Here is a 22081-nt window from a genome sequence, read left to right as displayed (position 1 = left end):
TGGCTAGAAAAGTACTGTTTGGTTGCCTTTAGACTTTAATTATATTGTAAATGTAAAATATAATTAGTGATTTGTTAGTAAATCACTTTATAGCTTGAGCGTGAGAGATGCATATAATATTTTACTGAAGCAAAAACTGGCATAGTTTGCATCTTAAAAATATATTACCTACAGCACTATCTCTTTTTAAAATGACTTACTCTATGTAATTAACTTGGTTAGACTAGCCTTGTGCTTCTGAAAATAGATACCACAGCCAGCTGCAGCTGGCTTGTTCCCAGCTTCACATCATAACATACATTTGATTTGAAAACATGTAACAAGTGAGGAACTCCTTTAAATCCTCCTATATCTGCACATCTGTGGTATTTGTACATTCTCTTGGCTAAAAGCTATGCCCTTTTTCTGTACCTAACTGTGGGCCAGATTCTGCCTACCTTACTCAGATTGAGTAATCCCTTTACCGCAGGGATCGCCAACCTTTGGCACGCTACCCAGCAGGGTAAGCCCCCTGGCAGGCCAGGCCGGTTTGTTTATCTGCTGCATCCGCAGGTTTGGCCATTTGCAGCTCCCACGGACCCGTAGTTCACAGCTCCAGACCAATGGGGGCCGCAGAAAGGGGCAGCCAGCACATCCCGTGGCCCACGCCGCTTCCCGCAGCTCCCATTTTCCTGGAACAGCGAACCGTGGCCAGTGGGAGCTGCGGATTGTCAGAACCTGCGGATGCCGCAGGTAAACAAACCAGCCCGGCCCGCCAGGGAGCTTACCCTGGTGGGCTGTGTGCCAAAGATTGCGATCCCTGCTTTACCACATGAATAATTCTGTTGATTTCAAGGGGACTAACTAAACATAAGTGAAGGCCAGATTTCTGCCACCTTCTAAGACAGGGGTTCTCAAACTGGGGGTCATGACCATTTGGAGGGTCGCAAGGTTATTACGTGGAGGTTGTAAGCTGTCAGCTTCCACCCTAAACCCTGCTTTGTGTCCAGCATTTAAAATAGTGTTATAAATTAAAAACACATTTTTTATATTTAAGGGGGGGGCTCGCACTCATAGGTTTGGCGTGTGAAAGGGGTCTCCAATACAAAAGTTTGAGAACCACTGTTCTAAGAGCAGCTATTTGTTTTAAACCAAAACTTGCCTTCCTTGTTGTGACCAGACCTGAGATTTTTATCTTTATAACTGTAATGTAATTACATGCTGAATAACGAAACAAACTATAGTAAACATGGTATGGATGCTAGACCATGGATGCTCCGCCCTGGATCAGCAAATCCTCACCCAGGGCAGGAAAGAGTCCACCAGAATGTGCTACCGCACTAATTGGCAGCACTTCTTAGAACAGGCCCACCACCACAACTCTGTGCACACAGTGAGCATCTCACTTGTCCTGGACTACCTCCTCGCTCTCAATACATCGGACTTGGCTCTCAAGTCTATTTGGGTACACTTAGCAGCACTTAGTGCCTTCCTCCCACCAGTGGAGGGCACCTCTCTTTACGCACCCTATGACTGCGCTTCATTAAAGGCCTGCTCAACACTTTTCCACCAGTTGTGAAGCCAACATCTCCATGGGACCTTAACCTCATTGTCTCTGCCCTCATGAGACCACCCCTCGAACTCATGACAACATGCTCCATAGAATCACAGAACTGGAAGGGATCTCAAGAGGTTGTCTAGTCCAGTCCCCTGCACCTAAGGCAGGACTAAGTATTATCTAGACCCACCTCCCTCTGGAAGGGGCATTCCTGGTTGCCATCACCTTGGCCAGATGAGTCAGTGAGCTCACTGCCATGATGACAGACCCTCCCTTCCTGGTATTTCACAAGGAGAAGGTGTCCTTAAGACTACACCCCAAATTCCTTCCTAAGGTGGTGTCCGAATTCCAACTCAATCAATCTGTCCACTTACTGTGTTCCATCTGAAGCCACATGGCTCCCTACTGAAAGAGCCCTGCACTCTCTCAACATTCACTGTCCCTGGTGTTCTACTTGTACAGGACTAGACCCTTAAGGAGGTCGCCAAGACTCTTCGTCACCATTGCAGAGAGATTAGAGGGACTAGCCATCTGTTCCCAAAGATCTCTAAATGGATCTCAGGGTGCATGCTGGCATAAATGCTCCAACCTACTCCCTCCCGGGGGTATGACAGCACTTTTTACAGAAGTGCAAGCTGCCTCCTCAGCTTCTCTAGCTGATGTCCCATGGCAGGACATCTGCAAGGCTGTGATATGGCATTCTATCCACGCGTTTATGGTGCACTACACCATAACCCACCATAACACACACAGCAGCAGTGGACATGGATGTGGGCCACGCTGTATTAGATGGCTATGTCATTAGCATCCTCGCACCCACCTCTTCACTGGTTATGACTCGTAAGTTACCCACCTGTGGGGAATACACATAGGGACCATCACTTGAGGAAGAGGAGGATACTCACCTGTAACTTGGGGTTCTTGAAGATGTATGGTCTTTCTCAGTGTTCTACTATCCACCCTCCTGCCCTGCTGCTTCAGACTCTATTCTGCAGTGGTAAGAGGGGAAACTGGAGTGGTGTCAACCCAGACTGTCCCTTATACCCTCGGCCAGGAGCACAAGGAGATGCACTACACATGTGCAGGTCAACAGATATTGATTGAAAACACCTCCGGATTCGGGCACAAGGTGCGCATGCGCACCCACATGTGGAATACAGAGAGGGACCACACGTCTTGAAGAACCTCCAGTTACGGGTGAGTAACCTCATCATCTTCCACCAAGAACATTACCTGTAAATAAATTCTAGCCCTGTAGATAGACCAGTCACAATGTTTTGTGTACAAAACCAAACACACAACTTGAATTACGGGAGTTCAGTGGTTTAGAAATCTGAACTCTTCCATCTTCTCTCTAACTCTTTTTAATGTGGCTCCATTTTTCTTTTTTTCTGTAAATCATGATGGTAGTTGTGGGTTGTGTGGGGTTGTTTTTTTTTGTTTTTTGTTTTATTTTTACTCAGGACTTTATATAGCATTGGGGGGACTTTTTTTTCAGGAAGTTACCATGTTTTTAAATAAGTAAACATAATTTTTCAATTAGGTATTAAACTGGGGTGTATGTGTGCACCTATGCAATTTTATTGTCTGTAAAATAATTGCTCTTGTATTGAAATTAGGTAGCTATTTGTATCAAGCACATTCCTTTTCTCTCTAAGTATGTTGGCTAAATATCAAAATGCTTCTTTGGTGAAATTGCTTCACACGAGGATAGATCTTAGGATATCTGACAAAATAGCAGAAAGTAAAGTGTCAGCCAATATTTGTGAGGCTTTTAAAAGTCATTGACTGTTTCTGCTTTTTTGTTAATTTGCAGCCTTTAAGCTTTTTAAAGATGCTATTACTGTTGGGTAATTCCCATGCTCGTCACAGCCACTAAGCCTACACAGCCTTTAGTAGTGTATGTTGTCATATGTATTATAACTTCTGCGATTGCCTATCATGAGTCTAGGCTAGAATCTGATTCTAGATTGGACTACCTTACCTCTTTAATATTGGTCAGTAGTTCTAGTCACTTTCAAAATGTGAGAAAGTTTGCATTTTGCATAGTGCTACTTGCTACTCTTCACATACAAACGGTATGAACCATTATGGGTTTCTCATGTCTTGATGAGCTTCATAATTGAATTACCTTAAACATAAGTTGGGTTTTAAGGAAAGGTGGAGTAGCAGCAACACTTCCTTGTGACTTTAGTTTCCTGTGCATACAAATGGGGAAATCGCTGTTTGGAATGAAGAGAGAATAACTTTTTGAACTTTTGTTATAAAATCAACACATTCTTCCATGTGCAAGTTTAAGAACAAAGCAACTAATTTTTTGTTTCCTGGTGGCCTTTCTCCAGCACAGCAGAATAAATTGCTTTTGGACTCTAGCCATTGAATCAGGTTGTGAGTAAGCTACTCTTTTCATCCTCTATAATTTTAGCAGCAGTCTCTTGGCCTTCCTTCATTAAAGAGAAATATGCAGTACTTGAGGAAAAAGTTTGCAATGTTTATGTGTCATGAAATATTAAACTGAATTTTCTTCTGCTCATCTCGGGCTATCTAGATGAAGGTAATGATCCAATGGACTTCTTGTCAATTTTCCAATATTGATAATTGCACAAATATCAATCTTCTTAATAAAACAGGTTCTGATGTCTAAGACTATTCATGAGAGAGTGAGTGAAGAATTTATATTGCTTTCTTACACAGTCAGCACACTGCTAACATGGAGCTAATGGTGGTGTAAAGTGCTTTGAATTACCTAACATAAAAACAATTGGCACCTTAGAGACTAACAAATTTATTAGAGCATAAGCTTTCGTGAGCTACAGCTCACTTCATCGGATGCATCCGATGAAGTTAGCTGTAGCTCACGAAAGCTTATGCTCTAATAAATTTGTTAGTCTCTAAGGTGCCACAAGTACTCCTTTTCTTTTTGCGAATACAGACTAACACGGCTGCTACTCTGAAACCTGTGATAAAAACAATTGTAAGTCCTAGACACAGTCTCAACTGCAAAGGCTTCTCTTTTGTTTCTGCTGTATCAAGCTTCTGACTTGGGTGCTTGTTTTGAAGAGAGTGGCCATTGCGGGGTCCAAAAATTTTAAATATTTCTGTAGCAGTTCAGTAGATCAGTTATTTTACAGGGCCTATTGAGACAATTAGCATTGCTGTAAAAGTACTTTGTGAAGACTCTGTTTTCTGAAAGACAGTTATTCTAATGAAAAATAGCTGCAAAAGAGAAAAAACTTCAGAAAGGAAGGGAGCTTGAAGTTCAGATTAGTTCTTAACTTTACTGCCTTAAAAAGACATCTCAGAAGGTATGTAAGTTGGCTGTAAACTTATACCAGACTGAAGCTAGACATGCCTGTCTGCTGTGGTCAGATTAAAAATATGAAAGAAAAGTTTTTGTTTTGGGGGGACAGAGACATGTATACTTTTTTAAGGAGGTCATCATTGTAAAAATTGTTTAATGCTTTAGGAATGATTATTTTATAATGTAAACTGCTTGTCCTTCCTTCGTGTGTGTGTGTATTTATTTATTTATTTATTTATTTATTTTATTTATTATTTTATTTATATAAATTTATTTATATATAAGGCAAAATAAAGCTGAGACTTTATTTTTAAAAATAGATAGCTGGCTGCACTTGTTCAAAAAGAATGGGGACTTTTTTCTTTTAGTTATGACTGTGACAGGTTTGGGCCCTTTGGGTTGTCACCTGATGTGCTGGGGTGCCACGAAGTCATCCCATTCTGTCAGCCTGGATCCCCTTTAACTGGCCTTGTGGGTTAGGCTCACAAGTCTCTTCTAGCCAAGCACACAGGCAGGGCCACACCCAGCTGCAGAGAGAGACAGAGATCCACTCTGGAAAGATTGAGCCTTAGGGGCTCACCCCAGTACTCTGGTGCCCGCTCCCTTTAAGGGGTACAAACCAAAAGTTTTATGAAATCCGGCCCCTCCCTCAATGTGGAGGGAGATATGCACAACTTCTTGCCCCCTCCTCCCCTCGTTAGAAATTACATAAACTGGGTTATATTATAAACAAGCAATAAGTTTATTAACTACAAAAGGTGAATTTTAAATGAATATAAGAGGTAACAGACAGAACAAAGCAGATTACTGACCAAATAAAGCTAAATACACAAGCTAAGATCAATATACTTAAGAAACAGGTTACAAAATGTAATTTCTTACCCTAAAGGTTATTTTAGGCAGGTTGCAAAGTTTCTGTGGTTCAGAGTTCCAGTTATATTTCTTTTCAGACTGGACCCTTGTCTTAGTCTGGACTCCGTACCTCCCCTCACTGCCTTCCCTGCAGGTGGCTTTGTCTTTTCTCTTGGGCACCCTGGCCATGGAGAGGAGGAGTCCCGTTTGCCTTCCTCCCCATCCTTAAATAGGATTTACATAAGGTGGGAATCCTTTGTTTCCCAAATTTAACTCCCCTTCCCTTCCAGTGGAAAGTTACAAGAAGTTTCACGTAATGTTTAGTATCGGGTAACAAGACCACCTGACTCTGTAGTGTCACAGCGTCCATGAGTCAGTGGCAGTATAGAGCACCCGCAGGAAGGCCAAGCCTTTTCACGGTCCATTGTCCTCACTGATGGGTCATCAGCTCTGTCTGGCTTTTCCGTTGTTGTACCTGAAGTGTTAGCAATGGGTGTCACTCCAGAGTAGCATAGTTGAAATAGAGATATATAGTCAATATTCTTAATTTGAGATACAGAAATGATACAGGCATATAAATTGGATAATCGCATTCAGTGAATTATAATCTTTCCAATGATATCTTACAAGATCTTTACTTGCATAAAGTATATGTTATGTCATTCATAACATAAGCATATTTTCATAAAAAACATGGAGTGAAATGTCACAATGACTTCATAAAAATGTTCAGCACATGAATGTGGTCTACATAAGTTGCATGCACATTGACCAAAAGAGATCCCATAATTTCTCAGAAGCATTCAGAGAGCTAACATTTCCCCCCCTGAAGAATTTACCTAGTGGACTGTAATTGCTTCAGAGGACTCTGTCTTTTAAATGCTACTGTTTTATATTAAAGCTATGGCCTGCTTGAACTAGGGAAACTATCTACTGAGTCTAATACCATTTCATGGGAGTTGTAGTGTTAGACAAGGCTCCGGAGACCAAAACCATTTTCATTGTGTGATTTTAAATTTGCTTTAAAACAAGTCTAATCAAAACAGTAACTTTAAAAAAAAAACATTTTGTCTGGCAGAACCTGGTCTACATTCTAACTCTCCCCAGTTCTAATACCAAATCTGGTGTTAGAGCCAAGGTGTAGGGAATTCTTTTTTAACTTGGTCCTTGTAGACATAGTCTGTATCTAGGTGGAATAAAGAATTAATGAGTTAATCTTTCAACTACTCCAACCTAGGTTCAGATTCTGTGTTTGATTACAGGTGAAATGGAATTTGGTCTCATCCTAATCCTCTGTTGGTGCAAATTGTAAAACTCCAGCTCAGCCAGTGGCTCATTCCCCCCTTGGGAGTTCTAGACTATGAGTGTTGGGATGGATTTTTAGTTTTCCTTTTGTATACGCTGTGCTTATGGGTATTAACTGAGCCCCTGACATTATTTTAGTGCTGTTAGTAACTGAATAGTTCAGTTTTGGCAGTGCTTAACAGTCTTTCCAAGATCCACTGATTGATTAGCTTTACACTGTATCTCAGGGTATGTCTACACTGCACAGTTGTCGCCAAAACTTTTGTCTTTTGCGGGTACTTAAAAAAGCCCCCCTGCGAAAGACACAAGTTTTGCCGATGCAAGCAGCAGTGTGAACGCTCCGCCAACAAAGCTTATGCCATACCCGGGGTTGGAAGTATTTTGCCAGCAAAGGTGCCGACAAAATACCGCAAAAGAGCATTCACACACGCTGACTTTTAGTGACAAGGCTGTCAACATAGCCTTGTTGCTAAAAGCTGCATAGTGTAGACAAGCCCCCATATAAGCTTGTTTGTTAAGTACTGTTACACCATATAACCTTATCAGTTAAAATCCAGACCCATTGAGTAGGGTCAGGAGAGGGTGCTAATCCATTTCACTACATTAAGCCACTTGTATTTCGATAGCCAAATGTCTAACTTAGACTTTTCCTGTGCAGGGTGTTTAACAGTGACTGATTATTTTCTGTTCTTGCAGGTTTATAAATCTAGTTTGATTTAAAATCTGTGCAAGACCTAAACAATTGTGAAATGTTAATTCAAAAACCATACAATATATTACTTTAAAAATGTGTCAGAATGGCTTGTAACCTGCTCTGCCTTTTGATAGAAAATCTAGGGCCACGGCTTCAAATGCTATTCTTCATACAGTTTAGTTTTGGACTCTAAACAAATAACTGCTGTTTAACAATTGGCACGCAACCCAGTTTTAAAGTACAGCCATATAGGGTATGACAGAATTTGTGCTAAGGGGTTTTCAGAGTGAGGTCATGATAAACTTAAATGAAACTTGAGCTGCTGCTTTAATGTCACTAGCAAATACAATTAATCTTTCTAACAAATACACTCGTACTGTGAAATGAATACTGTATTTATATTGCCTCTGGTTTTTGGAGAGGAATATTTAAAGGAGTAAACTGTAAGGATTTTTGACTTGTTCTGTGCTTCTTAAAATATACAACTAATTTAAACATTTTAGGAATTTGTTCTGTTAGCAGGTTGTCACAGTTCAGGTTATGTCTTAGTTTTCCCTATGACAGGGCTTTGGGTCGCCGGTAAACACACAAACTGGTGTTTTTCTCTTTTTTAAATAATGTAAAGTAACAAAAATACTCTCTAGAATGTCTGTACATTTTTAATGCATTTCTGAAAGAATAAAAAAACCCTCTGCTTAGCAATATAATCCCACAAAGTCCTGAATTTGAGTATTTAATGATGTGAGTCTCATCTTTTTTCAGAACCCTTTCATAATGGCCATACAGACAGACACCTGAAGCGTTGCAGTGTTAACAGGCTGTGGTGTAGAATGCTTTTGAAATCATATTGTCTTCTAAAACTACTATTCAGCATAAGAGGAGGCATCTCTGCCCAGCAAAATGACGGGTTTACATAAACTGCTTTCTATTCCTAGGGCTATGAAATAGGAGGCAGAGACCACAAGCAGCACTGACTGCAAAAAGAAAACTCAGTTGGTAGAGTCAGTTACCTCCATCCCATCGTCTTTCTCCTTCCCAAGAAATGTCTCCTTCCCAGCTGCAGAAAGCACCCTCTCTGGATCATAGATAGATCATGGGCTTGAGCAGGAGTAGATCTTGGAGCTTCTTTGCTCACAGTTCCTCGGCTAACACCTCTAGTCTCTTCTGTCTCCTCCCTGTCTCTGTTTGGTTTGGAGGTAGTATCTGTCAATTAACAGATAGATACAGCCAGTCTCTCCACTTGCTGATCCACAGATGGGTTGCCAAATGAAGTCTGAGGGCATTTTCTGAGGACAGCGTGACATTTCTTGGGTAGGGGAAAGGTGGCGTTGAGTTCCTTTGTTTCCCAGGAACACCAGTGTATGGAGGAAACAACATGTTTACTTCAAAAGTAATTCAAGTCAGTGATTTTTAAATTTTATACATCTCTCTGGTGATAGTAGAATGTGCATTCATTTTATTTAAGCTGGCCGTTCATTTTATTGAGGTCAGTGCATAAGAAATAAGGATATGTTTCTACCCCTCGTTCCTCTTCCCCTTCCCGCTGCCCCAGAAAAAAAGCCCCCAACAAACACTGAACTTTTCCATGTTCATCCTGGTACTAGTGAAGTCCCTTTTTTAGTAGAGATGTGCTGTAGTTAGTAGGTATTAAGTTTGTTTATTTTTCATTGTATTCTTCACAGGTATACATGTCTTGGTCTCTGGTGTGGAAGAGTGGATGGATTTTATACTCATAGGTCAAACTTTAACCCCTCTATCTTGAACCACGTGTTCAAGGTCACCAGTTATAGCGTAATCCAAGATCATGGAGTCTTCATGATATGACAGGATCAAGTGTTGCTTTGTGTTTGGGGTGAGCGTGGGTCTGAGGACAGGAGGGGGTAGAGTGCTGACATTATTTAAAAGTTGGCTTTAGCTCCCAAGGCTATTTGGTTCTTTGAATTTCTTAAGAAAATACTTTATTCCCTTTTTGGCTCAAGTTACAGTTTTCCTCCATTATGTCTCCCTTCTTCTATCAAGCCTTTGTGATGTGTTCTGTTTAGTGGAGCTTGCTTTTCCTATATTAGAGCTATCACTTAAGGTCACTGCTTCACTGGAAAAGTTGGTTTCCCTTGTGGATGCAAGTAGAAAAGTAGAATTCTGTTTGGAATATGATCTAGAACTCATTAGATCAAGTCCTGGACTGTTGGTTTTTTTTTTTTTTTTTTCAAATTTAGTGTGAGGGTGTCTAGCTGTTTGGGTATAGCAGCAAGATGCTCACCTAAGACCAAAGCTTGGACTTCATGTGACATGGGGGGGGGTTGGGTTGGGATCACAGTTTGTTCTGCAGCTCACTTGAACAGTTACTTGCATGATGATGTTAATACTATTCATGTGCACTTGTATCACATTAGCATGTAGAGGCTGAATCCCCACTCTGGCACTTCGAGTGCAGAAGGTGGGGGCCTGCAAGGATTTTAAAAATTAATACTTGCCACTCCAGGCTTGTATTACACTCCCAAGGTTTCAGTTTTTCTCTGACCTTGGCTTGGTAAACGCTACCACCACCCAAATGCCAAAGACCCCCTTGAACCCAGGAAGGAACACTTGGGAATTCCTCCCTGTGGGGTACCCTCGAGCCCTTTCACCCCCCTCCGTGGAAGAGCTAAGAAAGAAAACAAAGGAAATTAGCAGTTGCCACCAGCTAATTAAACAACATATGCACAAACCTCTTAGGACACCAAAAATCCAGTTCTTTTCTTAAAAAAGGTACATTTTATTAAAAACAAAAAAGGAAGAAAATACATCTGGAACTGAGGCTTTTTCTAGGTTTTTAAAGGAGCAGTTCTAAAAATTAAGCACCCAAAATAGATTTTTGGGGGGTTCAGCTTAAAGGTTACAAGCAAACTAAATCTGGGTTTAGCACAGAGGAGATCCACAAGCCAAAATAAAGAAATAAACCTGATTGCGTCTGTCTAAACATTCCCTGTCCCAGTGATTCCTTCTAGGTATGAAAGATAATTTTTCATACCTGGTTCAAACCTTGCACAGCATTCCTGCTTATAGCATCGCTGCTTCGTGTCCCTGCAGCCCAGAGAGAACAACGGAGAGGCAAAGGGAAAGCTTTTTTCCCATTTTAAAAAGCTTTAGCCTTCCCATTGGCTCTTTTGGTCAGGTTTTTCTTTACCTTGGGACTTTTTAACCCTTTACAGATAAAGCAAGCAGCCACCAAGAGGTACTTTACAGCTAACTGGCTGGCTGGATGTCCATAAAAGAGAGCTCTCCCCCACTTCATTTATCACAGGCCCCAACTGAGATTGGGGTCCTATTATGCTGTGGACTGTATGTGCATGTAGTACGTGCAAGTCCCAGCCTTAAAGACCTTACAATCTAAGTAGGCAGGACAGAGGGTGGGAAAAAGGAAGTGTTATTTTCCCCGTTTTGTAGATAGGGAACTGAAGCATGGAGAGGTGGTGATTTGTGAAAGGTCATGCAGGAAGTCTGTGGGAGAGCTGGGAACTGAACCCAGTTCTCCGGTATCTTAATCACAGCCCAGCTGTTCTCCCTAATGGAAACAAATGCACACTCGTCCCCCATCTCCTGCCTGCTACTGCTGCTTAGAAACTTGTGTTTGAGACTCAAAGGAGCTCTTATACTTAGTTTGAAGGTTTGTTGCCAAATTTAATGGAAATTCTGGGCACCAGAGATGTGTGCTTATTTCATAGACTACTGAAAATATTTCTTGAATTTCATAGCAAATTAACAGTTTGGCCCTGGGCTGAGAGGCTGGTGGGGTGTATCTGAAGAAATTATACATAGGTTCCCTAGAATTGCACTGAATATTGCTTTTATCACCATTCATAATTGCCCTCAAGACGAGAAAACAACAAATGTGAGGCACAGGAATGAAAACAGGCCCAGAACACTGAGCAGCAAAACACATTTTCTCAGTTGAACTGAGAGCAACAGATGATGATGACATGGCCTGCAGCTGTTCATGAGAACATCATTCTAGTGTTCTGGCATGCAGTTGGTGACAGTATGATGCCACACCTCATATAGTTCCCGTGTTTTGGTCAAAATACTATTATACAAAAATATTGTAAAACTAACCCGCTCAGTATAATGGCCCTGTCTAGCACTGGGTGAAGAAGAGCTTATGGCCTCTGCCAGCATGGCTTGATGTGGTTGTGTTTCATTCTGCGCTCATGACACATACACATACGCTGTGAGTAGGACAGACCATTGGAAGCAATCACTGGGACTAACTACTGAAACATCTATTTGCAAAATCTGTATTAAATGATGAAAATATGAATTTTATATATAGATCTGGTTCAGTGACGTATGCTGCGTTAGATGCATAGTATGCATATATCAGTTGTACCTGTGTAATACATTAAATGTATTGTGAGGTATGCATCTGATACTATTTGTACACTTGTAATGCACCTGCTCCAAGGAGCTGTGCCAGGACTTGCAGAACAGGTACTCAGGTCACAGACAAAGCAACAGTTGGGAGTAGTACTCTTATCTATTTGGGGATTAACTGAACCGGTTTACACAAACCGGTCTGTCTTCTCACTGGCCAACAAGAACTGCTGCAGGAACAAATGGAGTGAGACTTGCTTAGCTGCAACACGTAATCTGTACTAGTTTTTTCCCTCCAGTTAGTGTAGCTAAAGCAATCGAGGATGAATGAATTCCTTGCTAGCACTCCTAGTTTCAGAAAGAATGTTTTTATATAGTATCTGCCACATAGTCATTGCAGAGAAGAGTTTACTGGCCTCTTGATCATGTCCCCGAGAATCCATGTGAACAGCATAGTACTTAATTGCTTCCATTGTTAATTTTCTGTACATGCTATGTTGGATGCATATAAGGTTTCCAAACTGTAATGGATATTTATTTCCTTATAAGTCAGTGGAGTTGTACTGATGTAATTGAAAACGGACTTACACTGAATCAAAGTATAATTAGCAGAGGACCCTTTCTGTAAGGTAAAGCAGGATTCTCAGCCTGTGGGTTGTGACCCAAAATTGCATCAAAGGGTTATGGGGCTGGCTGGACTCAGCTCCTTGCTCTGGGCTTCGTGACCTGGTGCCTGGGGTCACAGCACTGCTCCAGGTTTGGCCTAGCTGCTGCTCTGTCACGATGATTGTGGGGGAGGCGTGTCTGGGCCAAATTTCAGTGACCAGTATTGCGACCCCAGAGGTTGCAATGCCCAGAGCAGGGAGCCAAGCCCAGCTAGCCCATGAGACAGGAGCCTGGAGGGGGTGTCATGTTCTCCAGTAAGTACTGGCCCCTGATGTATCCCCCGCTTTGCAGCTGAGCAGCGCTTGTGGGGGAGCATCAGCTCTGGGGGCATCTCAGGAAGTCTCTGGGTTGCGACAGGCCATCACGGTTTACAGATGGGTCAGTTGAGAACCCCTGAGGTAAAGAATACAGAAGGCAAGGAGAGGATTGTGGGAAGCTGAAGAAAATGTTTAGCAGCTCTCACCAAATCCTTCTTTTCCTTGATCTTAGCCTGGGCACACTGGCCAAAAGAAGATTACTTCTGCTACTGTTGCTTTGTCTAGCCAAACTTTGGATCAGAGACCATGATAAAGATTAATTAAGTACTGCAGGTGATTTGGCTCTGTGGGTATTGGGAAGAAATGACATGGTATCTCACCAGCAAATTTTGGCTGTTGGATGTTTGAATTAAATATAACTAAAGATCAAAATCCATGGGTGCGACAGATATCCAAGAGTAGACAGATTTGTTAACACTTAGCTGGAGATTCCTAATCAGAATGACTGACTCCTTGATCACAGCAGACTTGATTGAACTATCATTCCTTACAACTTTCATGTGGTATTTCTTCATTTGTTGCCTCTCAGTTGCAGTTGTGCAGGATTTTCCTCCTGTCTTGTATAACCGTTGCTGATTAGACAATTTGTGGTGTTAGATTGCTTGTGAAGGAATTTTTTTGTTGGTTTGAAGTGCATCCCTCAGTGCACAAACAGTTGCCGTGTTTGAGCTCTGGTTATATCATTTGTTATCATTTGAATCTAATGCTTTTTGTGCTTCTAGTTCCCAGACCTGGGTTTCCTGGGATAATGGACTTGAAGTGGAGACATAACTTTTTTTTGGCTGAAAATAAAATATTTTCTACAGTTTCATCACCTTCCTTGCTGTTAACTGACCTGAAACTAACATAGGATGCAGAACATTGATTGAAGTAAATTGGGAGTCTTTCCATTGAATTTAAGGGGAGTTGGATCATGCTCATAGAGACCTCAAAGTTCAGATCCTTATTGCTTTGCTGTTTTTTCCCCCCACACCCCATTTTTTGTATATAATTTGCAGTTTGGGGTTAAGCTGCATACTGTTTATATGCTCCATTAACAGTTCAGATGCACATGGTGGCAAACTCAATGATTACTTTATATTTCTCACTGTCATGTAATGATACATCTTATGCCTTTCCATAAGAAAGGCCCTGCGTACTCTCCAGCAAGCTGGACTAAAATCTGCGCAAGGCTCCCTGGTTTTCTGTGGTACTTTGGTGAAAGAAACTGGAATTTCTGAGACATGCTCAAAATAGAGGGTCTTATTGAATTAAATATATGAGTGAGTAATTTAATCACTACAATATTCATTGCTATTTACATATGAAAGTCTTGTTCTTCCCTAAATAAAACGATCTAAAATGGCTTTATGGGCTTTCCTATTCACTGTCTCATTGATTTCCATACCAAATTTGCTCAGATTGCAGGTAGACAATTTTTTTTCAGCTGTCAGCCCTGCAGACTAACTTTGCTGTTAAAGGCAGGTTGGGTTCTTTTCATTATCTCCTCTATTAGCAGTTCTGAAGACCAAATTATGCCCTCCATGATCTGTGTAGCCCTGTCATGGAAACAGGAAGCTGGTTTTGGAACCAGATAAATGGGCTGAGGCTTTTGACACTGGGAAAAAGCGGATTAATCTTTTCTTTCCCTCCTGTTCCCTGTTGTTTTCTCCTCTGGACAGTAGTTGTGGATGGTGATATAAGCTTATCCACCACAGCAATCCTTGACACTGGTCAACTCCCTCCTTCCCCATCCATGACTGCATGCAACAAAAATGGGCAAACACACTAGCTAGAAAAGGGGTGGGCAAACTTTTTGGCCTGAGGGCCACATCTGGGTATGGAAATTGTATGACAGGCTATGAATACACACAAAATTGAGGGTTGGGGGTGTGGGAGTGGGTGAGGGCTCTGGTTGGGGGTGTGGGAGTGAGTGAGGGATCCGGAATGGGGCCAGAAATGAGGAGTTCAGGGTGCGGGAGGGGACTTCGGGCTGGGGCAGGAGGTTGGGGGGGAGGAGGGAGAGGGCTCCAGCTGTGAGTGCGGGCTCTGGGCTGGGACTGAGGGGTTGGGGGTGCAGAAGGGTGCTCTGGCTGGGACTGAGGGTTTGGAGGGTGGGAGGGGGATTGGGGTGGGGCAGCGGGTTGGGGGGGTCAGAGGTGCAGGCTCTGGGGGGCGCTTACTTCAAGCAATTTCTAGAAGCAGCAGCATGTCTCCCCCTCCAGTTCCTAAACGCAGGTGCAGCCAGGCGGCTCTACGCACTGCCCCATCCACAGGTGCCACCTCTGCAGCTCCCATTGGCTGTGATTCCCGGCCAGTGGGAGCTTCGGGGGTGGCACTTGGGGCAGGGGTAGCGTCCGGAGCCCCCTGGCTGCCCCTATGCATAGAAGCTGGAGAGGGGATATGCCGCTGCATCTGGGAGCCGTGCAGAGCGGGGCAAGCCCCAGACCCTGCTCCCCGGCTGGAGCGGAACAAGCCCCAGACCCTGCTCCCCAGTGGGAGCACAAGGGCCGGATTAAAATGTCTGCAGGGCCGGATGCAGGCCCCAGGCCATAGTTTGCGCACCCCTGAGTGGAAGTATCAGCAGTGAAATAATTATACATTTTGATTTTCAAATTGCTTTATTAGGGTGTAGAATTTCCACTGTTGAGATGAATGGGGCAGTTCACACCTCTCAAAGCTAATGTTTCAGGCTATCTGCCCATCAGGAATATGGATCTGAATCAATGCCAATTTGGAAGAACATGTTCACAACTATAAGGGCTAGAAACTTTTAAAATTTAAGTTTAGATTCTTGAGCACAATTCTGTGGCAGTGCTTGCTCCATAAATTCTGTGGCCAAATAATTACAGAATACACTGTTCCCTGCTCATAACATATCTTTTGTAATGGGATTAAAATTGAGGGTGCAGTAGTTGCCTCAAAATATTTTTTTAAAATTTAAAACAAAAAACATTATGTTTAGGATGCTGGTGTCTTCAGATTCTTATTATTTGCTACATATGTGATGTCTCTACAATCTTTTATATTTAATAATTTCTAAACATTAAAATTGCTCCAAAAAATTTGTTCTTATTTTAAAGAAAAAATTACTTATTTTTTAGCTTTAGCACAAAGGAAACCCTTCGCAAAACTAGAGAAGCCCCTAAAGGAGTAAGGGAATAAAAACTTTAACTAAAACTTTAATTATATTAAAGTGCTAAGTGTTACTGTACTTACCACTCTCTGGGAACAGGTTACAGGGAGGGGAAAAAATGATGATCAATATTCTTAATTTCTCTAGTGAGACGGGGGAGTCTTGATTCTGAAAACTTCCCAGGTGGTTTGGTCCTGCTTGTAGTGGAGTTGATCACTGTGCCACAATATTGTAACTTCAGGATAAAAATGCTGTAATTAAGGAACTAATGGCATTCTTATCATAAAAGCTGTAATGTTCATATTTAAGGTAGGTGGTATCCTTATTTTATAAAGGGAGAAACTAAGGCAGAAAGTGTCTTATCTAAGACCACAAAGGAAGTTAGTGTTTGAGCCAGAATCAGAGTTTGGGAGTTCCTTGTTTCCAATCCTTTGCTCAGACCACATCTCTTTTTTTTAGCTTTAGGGAGGATGGTGGAGGCATGTCTCTGTATTCATGTATATAGTAAAAAAATCAAAGAATCTAAAACTCTCAGCTTTGTATAGGCTTTCTGGCAGGCAAAAATGTATAGCTCTGCATCAGACACAATGTTGTCACAGGGTTCAGTTCTGGCAAACTGAAATGCCTGCCAGCTCTGCTGGGAAGTCTCAAAGAGATTATGTTCTAGGAGTGGCTTTTGAGGTCAGGAAAATCCTTTTCTTAGGCCAAACTCCTCCAGGATCCATTTAGATGGGTAGTCTAAAATACTGACCCTTGACCATTGTGCACATGGTGCATTGGTATTCCTATGTTCAGAGGTACCCAGATGTTTCCAAGTCAATGTACTCCTCTCCTAAAAGAGGTCTAAAATCTTTAAAGTTGAGAGCTGAATCAGTTTCATACTTTATATGGTGTTTTTGCAAGTGATAGAAATCTGAGTGTATTTATAACACCGGTTTGCCGCAGTAATGTGGACTGGGAACAAATGCTTTTTTGGATAATAGCCAATGCTTAAGATTGATTTTTTACAGTGGCATGTAAAATCAGTATATATCTTGTAAAAGACAACAGCTGAAAAACTGATAGGGACTTCTTAAAAAAAACAAAAACAAAAAACCACTTGAATTTGGAGAAACAATATATGGTTGGAGGCATACTTGTGATGTGTCATATAAGCAGGATAATAGACTATTATAAGTTGATAAATGCTTTCGCCTTTGGAATGCTGAGATGCCCATATTCCAATACTTATAAATTCTTGATTTTACTTATTTATCAGGTACTGGATTTCTTATATATTTTTCTGCTTTGTGCAGAGAGATTCTTTTAATTACATATGCCTTAAAAGTAATACTGTACAAATGTTGTGATTGGAAAATATTACACAGCATTGAAATGAAAAAATCTAATCATGAAATAAGTTGAGCTGTTTTGCATACTGCTCATAAATATTTGAACAAAAATAGTTGGCAAAAAATGACACACGTGTTTTTGGGTGTGTCAGTTTAACTGTTTATGATCAGCACAGCAGCTTTTTTGACATATCTCATTGCTAGATCTTTGTATTACTACATGGATAACTGCTGTATATGGAGCCTGTATAAGGTAATGATTGATTGCACTGTTTGCTCATAGCCTAGAACGTAAATGAACTGTTGTTTTTTCTGCATTTGTTTTGTTCTAGGATGTTCAGAAAGAGAGAGAAACCCACACCTATCTCAGTAAAGAAGAAGTTAAAGAGATGATTCAAAACTATAATTCATCTGTTACTGACAAATTAAAGATGACCTTGGTAAGAGTCACATAGAACTGCTGTAGTTTATAATTGAATAGCTGAGTGTAACTCATATAGTGCATTATTTGTCACTTTGTCTTTAGCATTTTTCATGTGAAACTGTGGCTTAATGACTTTGTAGTGTACTATAGGAGACGGGCCGTTTCTTAGCCCTGAAATGTATGTAAGCCACTTTCACTCCTCAGATGTTTGGGGTTAAGGGATAATAAGGGTAGAAACCACAAACCTGTACATGCTGTTGTGAAAAGTTAACATGTTTAAAACACTCTCAACTATCAATAAATAAATGGATTCCTTCCATCAAAAACCCTCAATTTTATATCAGTACAACCAGCACAGGGAGAATATGGCTGTTTATTTTTATCAGACTGTCTATAAGTATGTCTCCTATAAAACTACATTACCATGGCACCCAAATATGTTAAATCAAGCAAAAATAACTCTTAGTTATGACACTTTTTATATTAATTTCAGAAAGTTTGATTTCTGGGGATGGTTTTAAGAAGTAGGTTTTCAATGTGATAAGAATATAAATAAAATTTTTACATAATGAAGTTAAGATGCACACTGATTCTTAACTTCTAAATCTTCTAAGGTAGTTCTAGGATTGTCTATTAATAAAATCCACATTTACCTGGCTAAAATGTTATAACTCAATCTATATATAAACTGTCAGATCCTTTTATGTTCCATTAGACGTACTGTACATCCAAACTTAGAAGTTCTGTTACATTCTAAATTACTTACATATGCAAGCCTTATCTACTAAACTGATTTTTGTTATGTATTTTCATATGGTTTGGAATTACTACTTGTAAAATCATGTTGCCGAAAGTCCTGTAACACAGTAATATTTGACTAATCATTTGTTTTCAGAACTAATTACAATAAGAAACTTTCCATGTTGGTTAGGTTAAAATAAGCGTTTAGCCTGAGATATTCGAAGGACTAAGTCTGTTAGGCACCCAATTCCCATTGAATTGCAATAGAATTTGGGCACCTAACCCCCTTTGACAATCACAGCTTTAAGCATTGCACAGTTGTGTGTGACCTTGTGTTATGTATGTGTGCAAAGTTATATTGTAGAGTGTGCTTTTAATATAAAGTGTATGCAAATGTATCTGACGTATACAATATTACAAACAGAAACTCTGTTAAAACATTATTCGGGTTGCAAAGTATAGCGCCCAGAAGCTAGGAAATGCCAGAATTTCAGCTCTCTTGTGCATATGCATTATGCAGTCTTGAATGAGCAGGTATTCAATATTTTGTTGTCTTATTTGTCAGTGTTTGGCCCCCAAGCCTTATTTACTGCACAGCACAGTCAGAGCAGGGTTTGAACAGAATTATTAATTTCCTCACAGGCTTTTCTGTGGCACTTATCACTACACTATTACATTTCACTAATATTAATGAAGGTATTTTTCACAACTCCCCCGTGAGGTGAGGGACTACTATTACCCCATTTTATAGATGAGGAACTGAGGCTCAGAGAGATCACAAGTACCTACTAATTTTGGGTGCCCCATTTGAGACACCTTGAACTCGACTTTCAGAATACTTAGTCAGTATTATCTAGCACTTCACATATTCAGAGCACAGCTCCCACTGGCTTCCATTGCAACTGTGAGAGCTTAGCACTTCTGCAAGTCAGACCCCCTAGAAAATAAAGAACACACAATTAGGGAAAAGTTTTTGGCTTACATGACATGGCTAGCATCCCATAGGAACTCTGCAGCAGAAGCAGGAATAGAATCCAATGCTCCAGGGCAGCATTCAACTACCTTAATCCTTGCTTCATTTACTACACACCTTCCAACTTCTGCAACAAATGAGGTAGGAGACCTTTAGACAACAGCTTCCTTTACCATGCAACCCGGACTTATTCCCACAGCCAGTCCTTCAGAGGTCCTGTGGAAAAACCAGTATAGGATCAGGTAATTAAAGACTGTAACATAATGCATATGCACAAGGGGGCCGATTTAAGGATGTATAGCAACTTCTGGCATTTCCTAATTTATGAGTGCTTGACTTTGCTACCTTAATACAGTAACTCCTCACTTAACGTCCTCCCACTTAACGTTGTTTCGAAGTTACGTCGCTGCTCCATTAGGGAACATGCTCGTTTAAAGTTGTGCAATGCTCCCTTATAATGTTGTTTGGCTGCCTGCTCTGTTCACTGCTTATAGGATTCTGTGGAAGAGCAGCGACTTTACACGGGAGCATTGCACAAGTTCCTCTTCTCCGCCTCCCCCCCCTCCCTCCCAGCGCTTCCCCAGCTGTTTGGCGGCGCTTAGGACTTTGCAGGGTGGGGGAAGGAGCGGGGATGCAGCGTGCTCTGGAGAGGAGGTGGAGTGGGTGGGAAGAGGTGGGCCTGGAGTGGAGCAGGGACGGGAAGAGGCAGGCCTGGAGCATCCCCCGGCAAAGTCGGCACCTGTTCTTCTCCGGGGAAGCTGCTGCTGCTGCAAAGGTGCTTCCTAGTGTCCTTGCCTGCAGCGGGCTGTGCTTGTATGAGGTAAGCCAGGGATACTTCCCAACCACAGTACAGTACTGTACAGAATATAATGCCTTTTGTCTGCCCCAAAAAAATTTCCTTGGAACCTGACTCCCCATACTTACCTTAAATCTTATGGGGAAATTGGATTCGTTTAATGTTGTTTCACTTAAAGTTGCATTTTTCAGGAACATAACTACGACATTAAGTCCTTTTGGTATGATGTCCATCTGTTTGCATTTGGAGAGAAAGATGATGTCTGTCTGTATCTGTACGAGTTTTTTCATGAAGTTGATAGATTTCCACTCCATACGGCTAAATTCAGTGCCTTGCATAACAACAGGTTTCAGAGTAGCAGTCTGAAACCTGTTGTTATGCAAGGCACTGAATTTAGCCGTATGGAGTGGAAATCTATCAACTTAATGAAAAAACTCGTACAGATACAGACAGACATCATCTTTCTCTCCAAATGCAAACAGATGGGCATCATACCAAAAGGACTGAAGGTACAACATTAAGTATGTGTGTTCCTAGGTTTTTTTTTTTAAAAAAGCAAACAGAAAAAACAAATTCCACCATGTTGACATGGGTCATTAGCGTGGTTGAAACTTTTAGATCTACACACACACACATCTGCTACTTGAGATAATGGAGTAACTGCTAGCAGTAGTAGGATGTCATCCTCTGTGGACCAGCCTGCGGAGCAGGGGGGAAGGGAGAACAGATGGATGTGCTTTCACAGTGGGTTTCCCAGTGGGTTCAGCAAGTTATAAGCTACTGAAAACAGGGTCTTGTAATGGAAAATGTTGGGCAACCTTAATATTGGGTATTGCTACCAACTCTGCCTATTTTAAATTTTAAAAAGTGTCTGAATATGGTTGGTGGGGGGGAGTTCATGACTATACTAGTTTGATAATCTCAACATTTATTTTCTCTAGTTTAGTTTAGATTTTATTTCTTGTGGAAGTATACCATAGAATAAGTCAAATAGGTGGAAGAGGGATAGGTAAAAAGGAGATGCTTTGGTTTTATTCTCCTTTCATACAAAGTCTTTCAGTGGCATTTTTTCTCAAAACTGTTAATTGTTTTCCTTTGTGCTTTAAAAAAGTGTTTATATTTAAAATTTAATGAAACCATTGAACAAGTTTTTATTTTTAAAATTTTTGTAAATTTTCTAACATCTGTGTTATGAACTGTAAAGGTTAATTTGTGAAGTCACAGTTTGAATTACAAGATCTCACATGCTTTCTGACTAATATGAATAATAAATTTATAATATAAAATAACAAGCCAGTATTTTGTAAACTTATCTCAATTTTTTCCCAAACTAACCACAGTGTGAGCTCAAAACATGGATTAATTGTTTTTATACAGTAGTGGGATCTCCACTTTGTAACCTGCTAAAGCAGAGCTCTGGCAGCTTGTTGGGAATACCAGTTCTCTCTCAGCAGTGTTTCCCCATTTCCACCATCAGTTGGTAGCCTGGTGAGGCAGCTGCTTAATTTTTCTACCAAAACTGAAAATTTACCATTAGCTTTCATAGGATTATTTGCTTGATGCCTATCTAGATCTCTTAGAATTCAACTGTAATTCCAAAAACTAAAGTGAATTTTGTGGCAGCCATGGAGGAATAGGTGAATGTGTCTGGCTCTTACAAAAATTTGCCTCATGTATTA

At 41.0% G+C, this 22081-nt stretch overlaps 1 protein-coding gene and 1 long non-coding RNA gene across 4 annotated transcripts in view; one reads left to right on the top strand and one right to left on the bottom strand.

The window, feature by feature from the left end:
• Positions 1–22081, top strand: part of RASSF3 (Ras association domain family member 3) — a 157955-nt gene that overhangs the window by 128325 nt on the left and 7549 nt on the right. For both annotated transcript variants that reach the window (XM_038382213.2, XM_038382220.2), the window contains one exon: positions 17801–17908. In XM_038382213.2, coding sequence (XP_038238141.1) covers positions 17801–17908 — 108 coding nt within the window. The remainder of the gene's footprint in view (positions 1–17800; positions 17909–22081) is intronic.
• Positions 15496–22081, bottom strand: part of LOC122456129 — a 28984-nt gene continuing 22398 nt past the window's right edge. For both annotated transcript variants that reach the window (XR_006274809.1, XR_006274810.1), the window contains one exon: positions 15496–19822. This is a non-coding gene — a long non-coding RNA (uncharacterized LOC122456129). The remainder of the gene's footprint in view (positions 19823–22081) is intronic.

This window comes from Dermochelys coriacea, chromosome 1, assembly GCF_009764565.3.
Source record: "Dermochelys coriacea isolate rDerCor1 chromosome 1, rDerCor1.pri.v4, whole genome shotgun sequence".
NCBI classification, from domain to species: domain Eukaryota; kingdom Metazoa; phylum Chordata; order Testudines; family Dermochelyidae; genus Dermochelys; species Dermochelys coriacea.
This window is presented reverse-complemented; position numbering and strand designations above follow the sequence as displayed.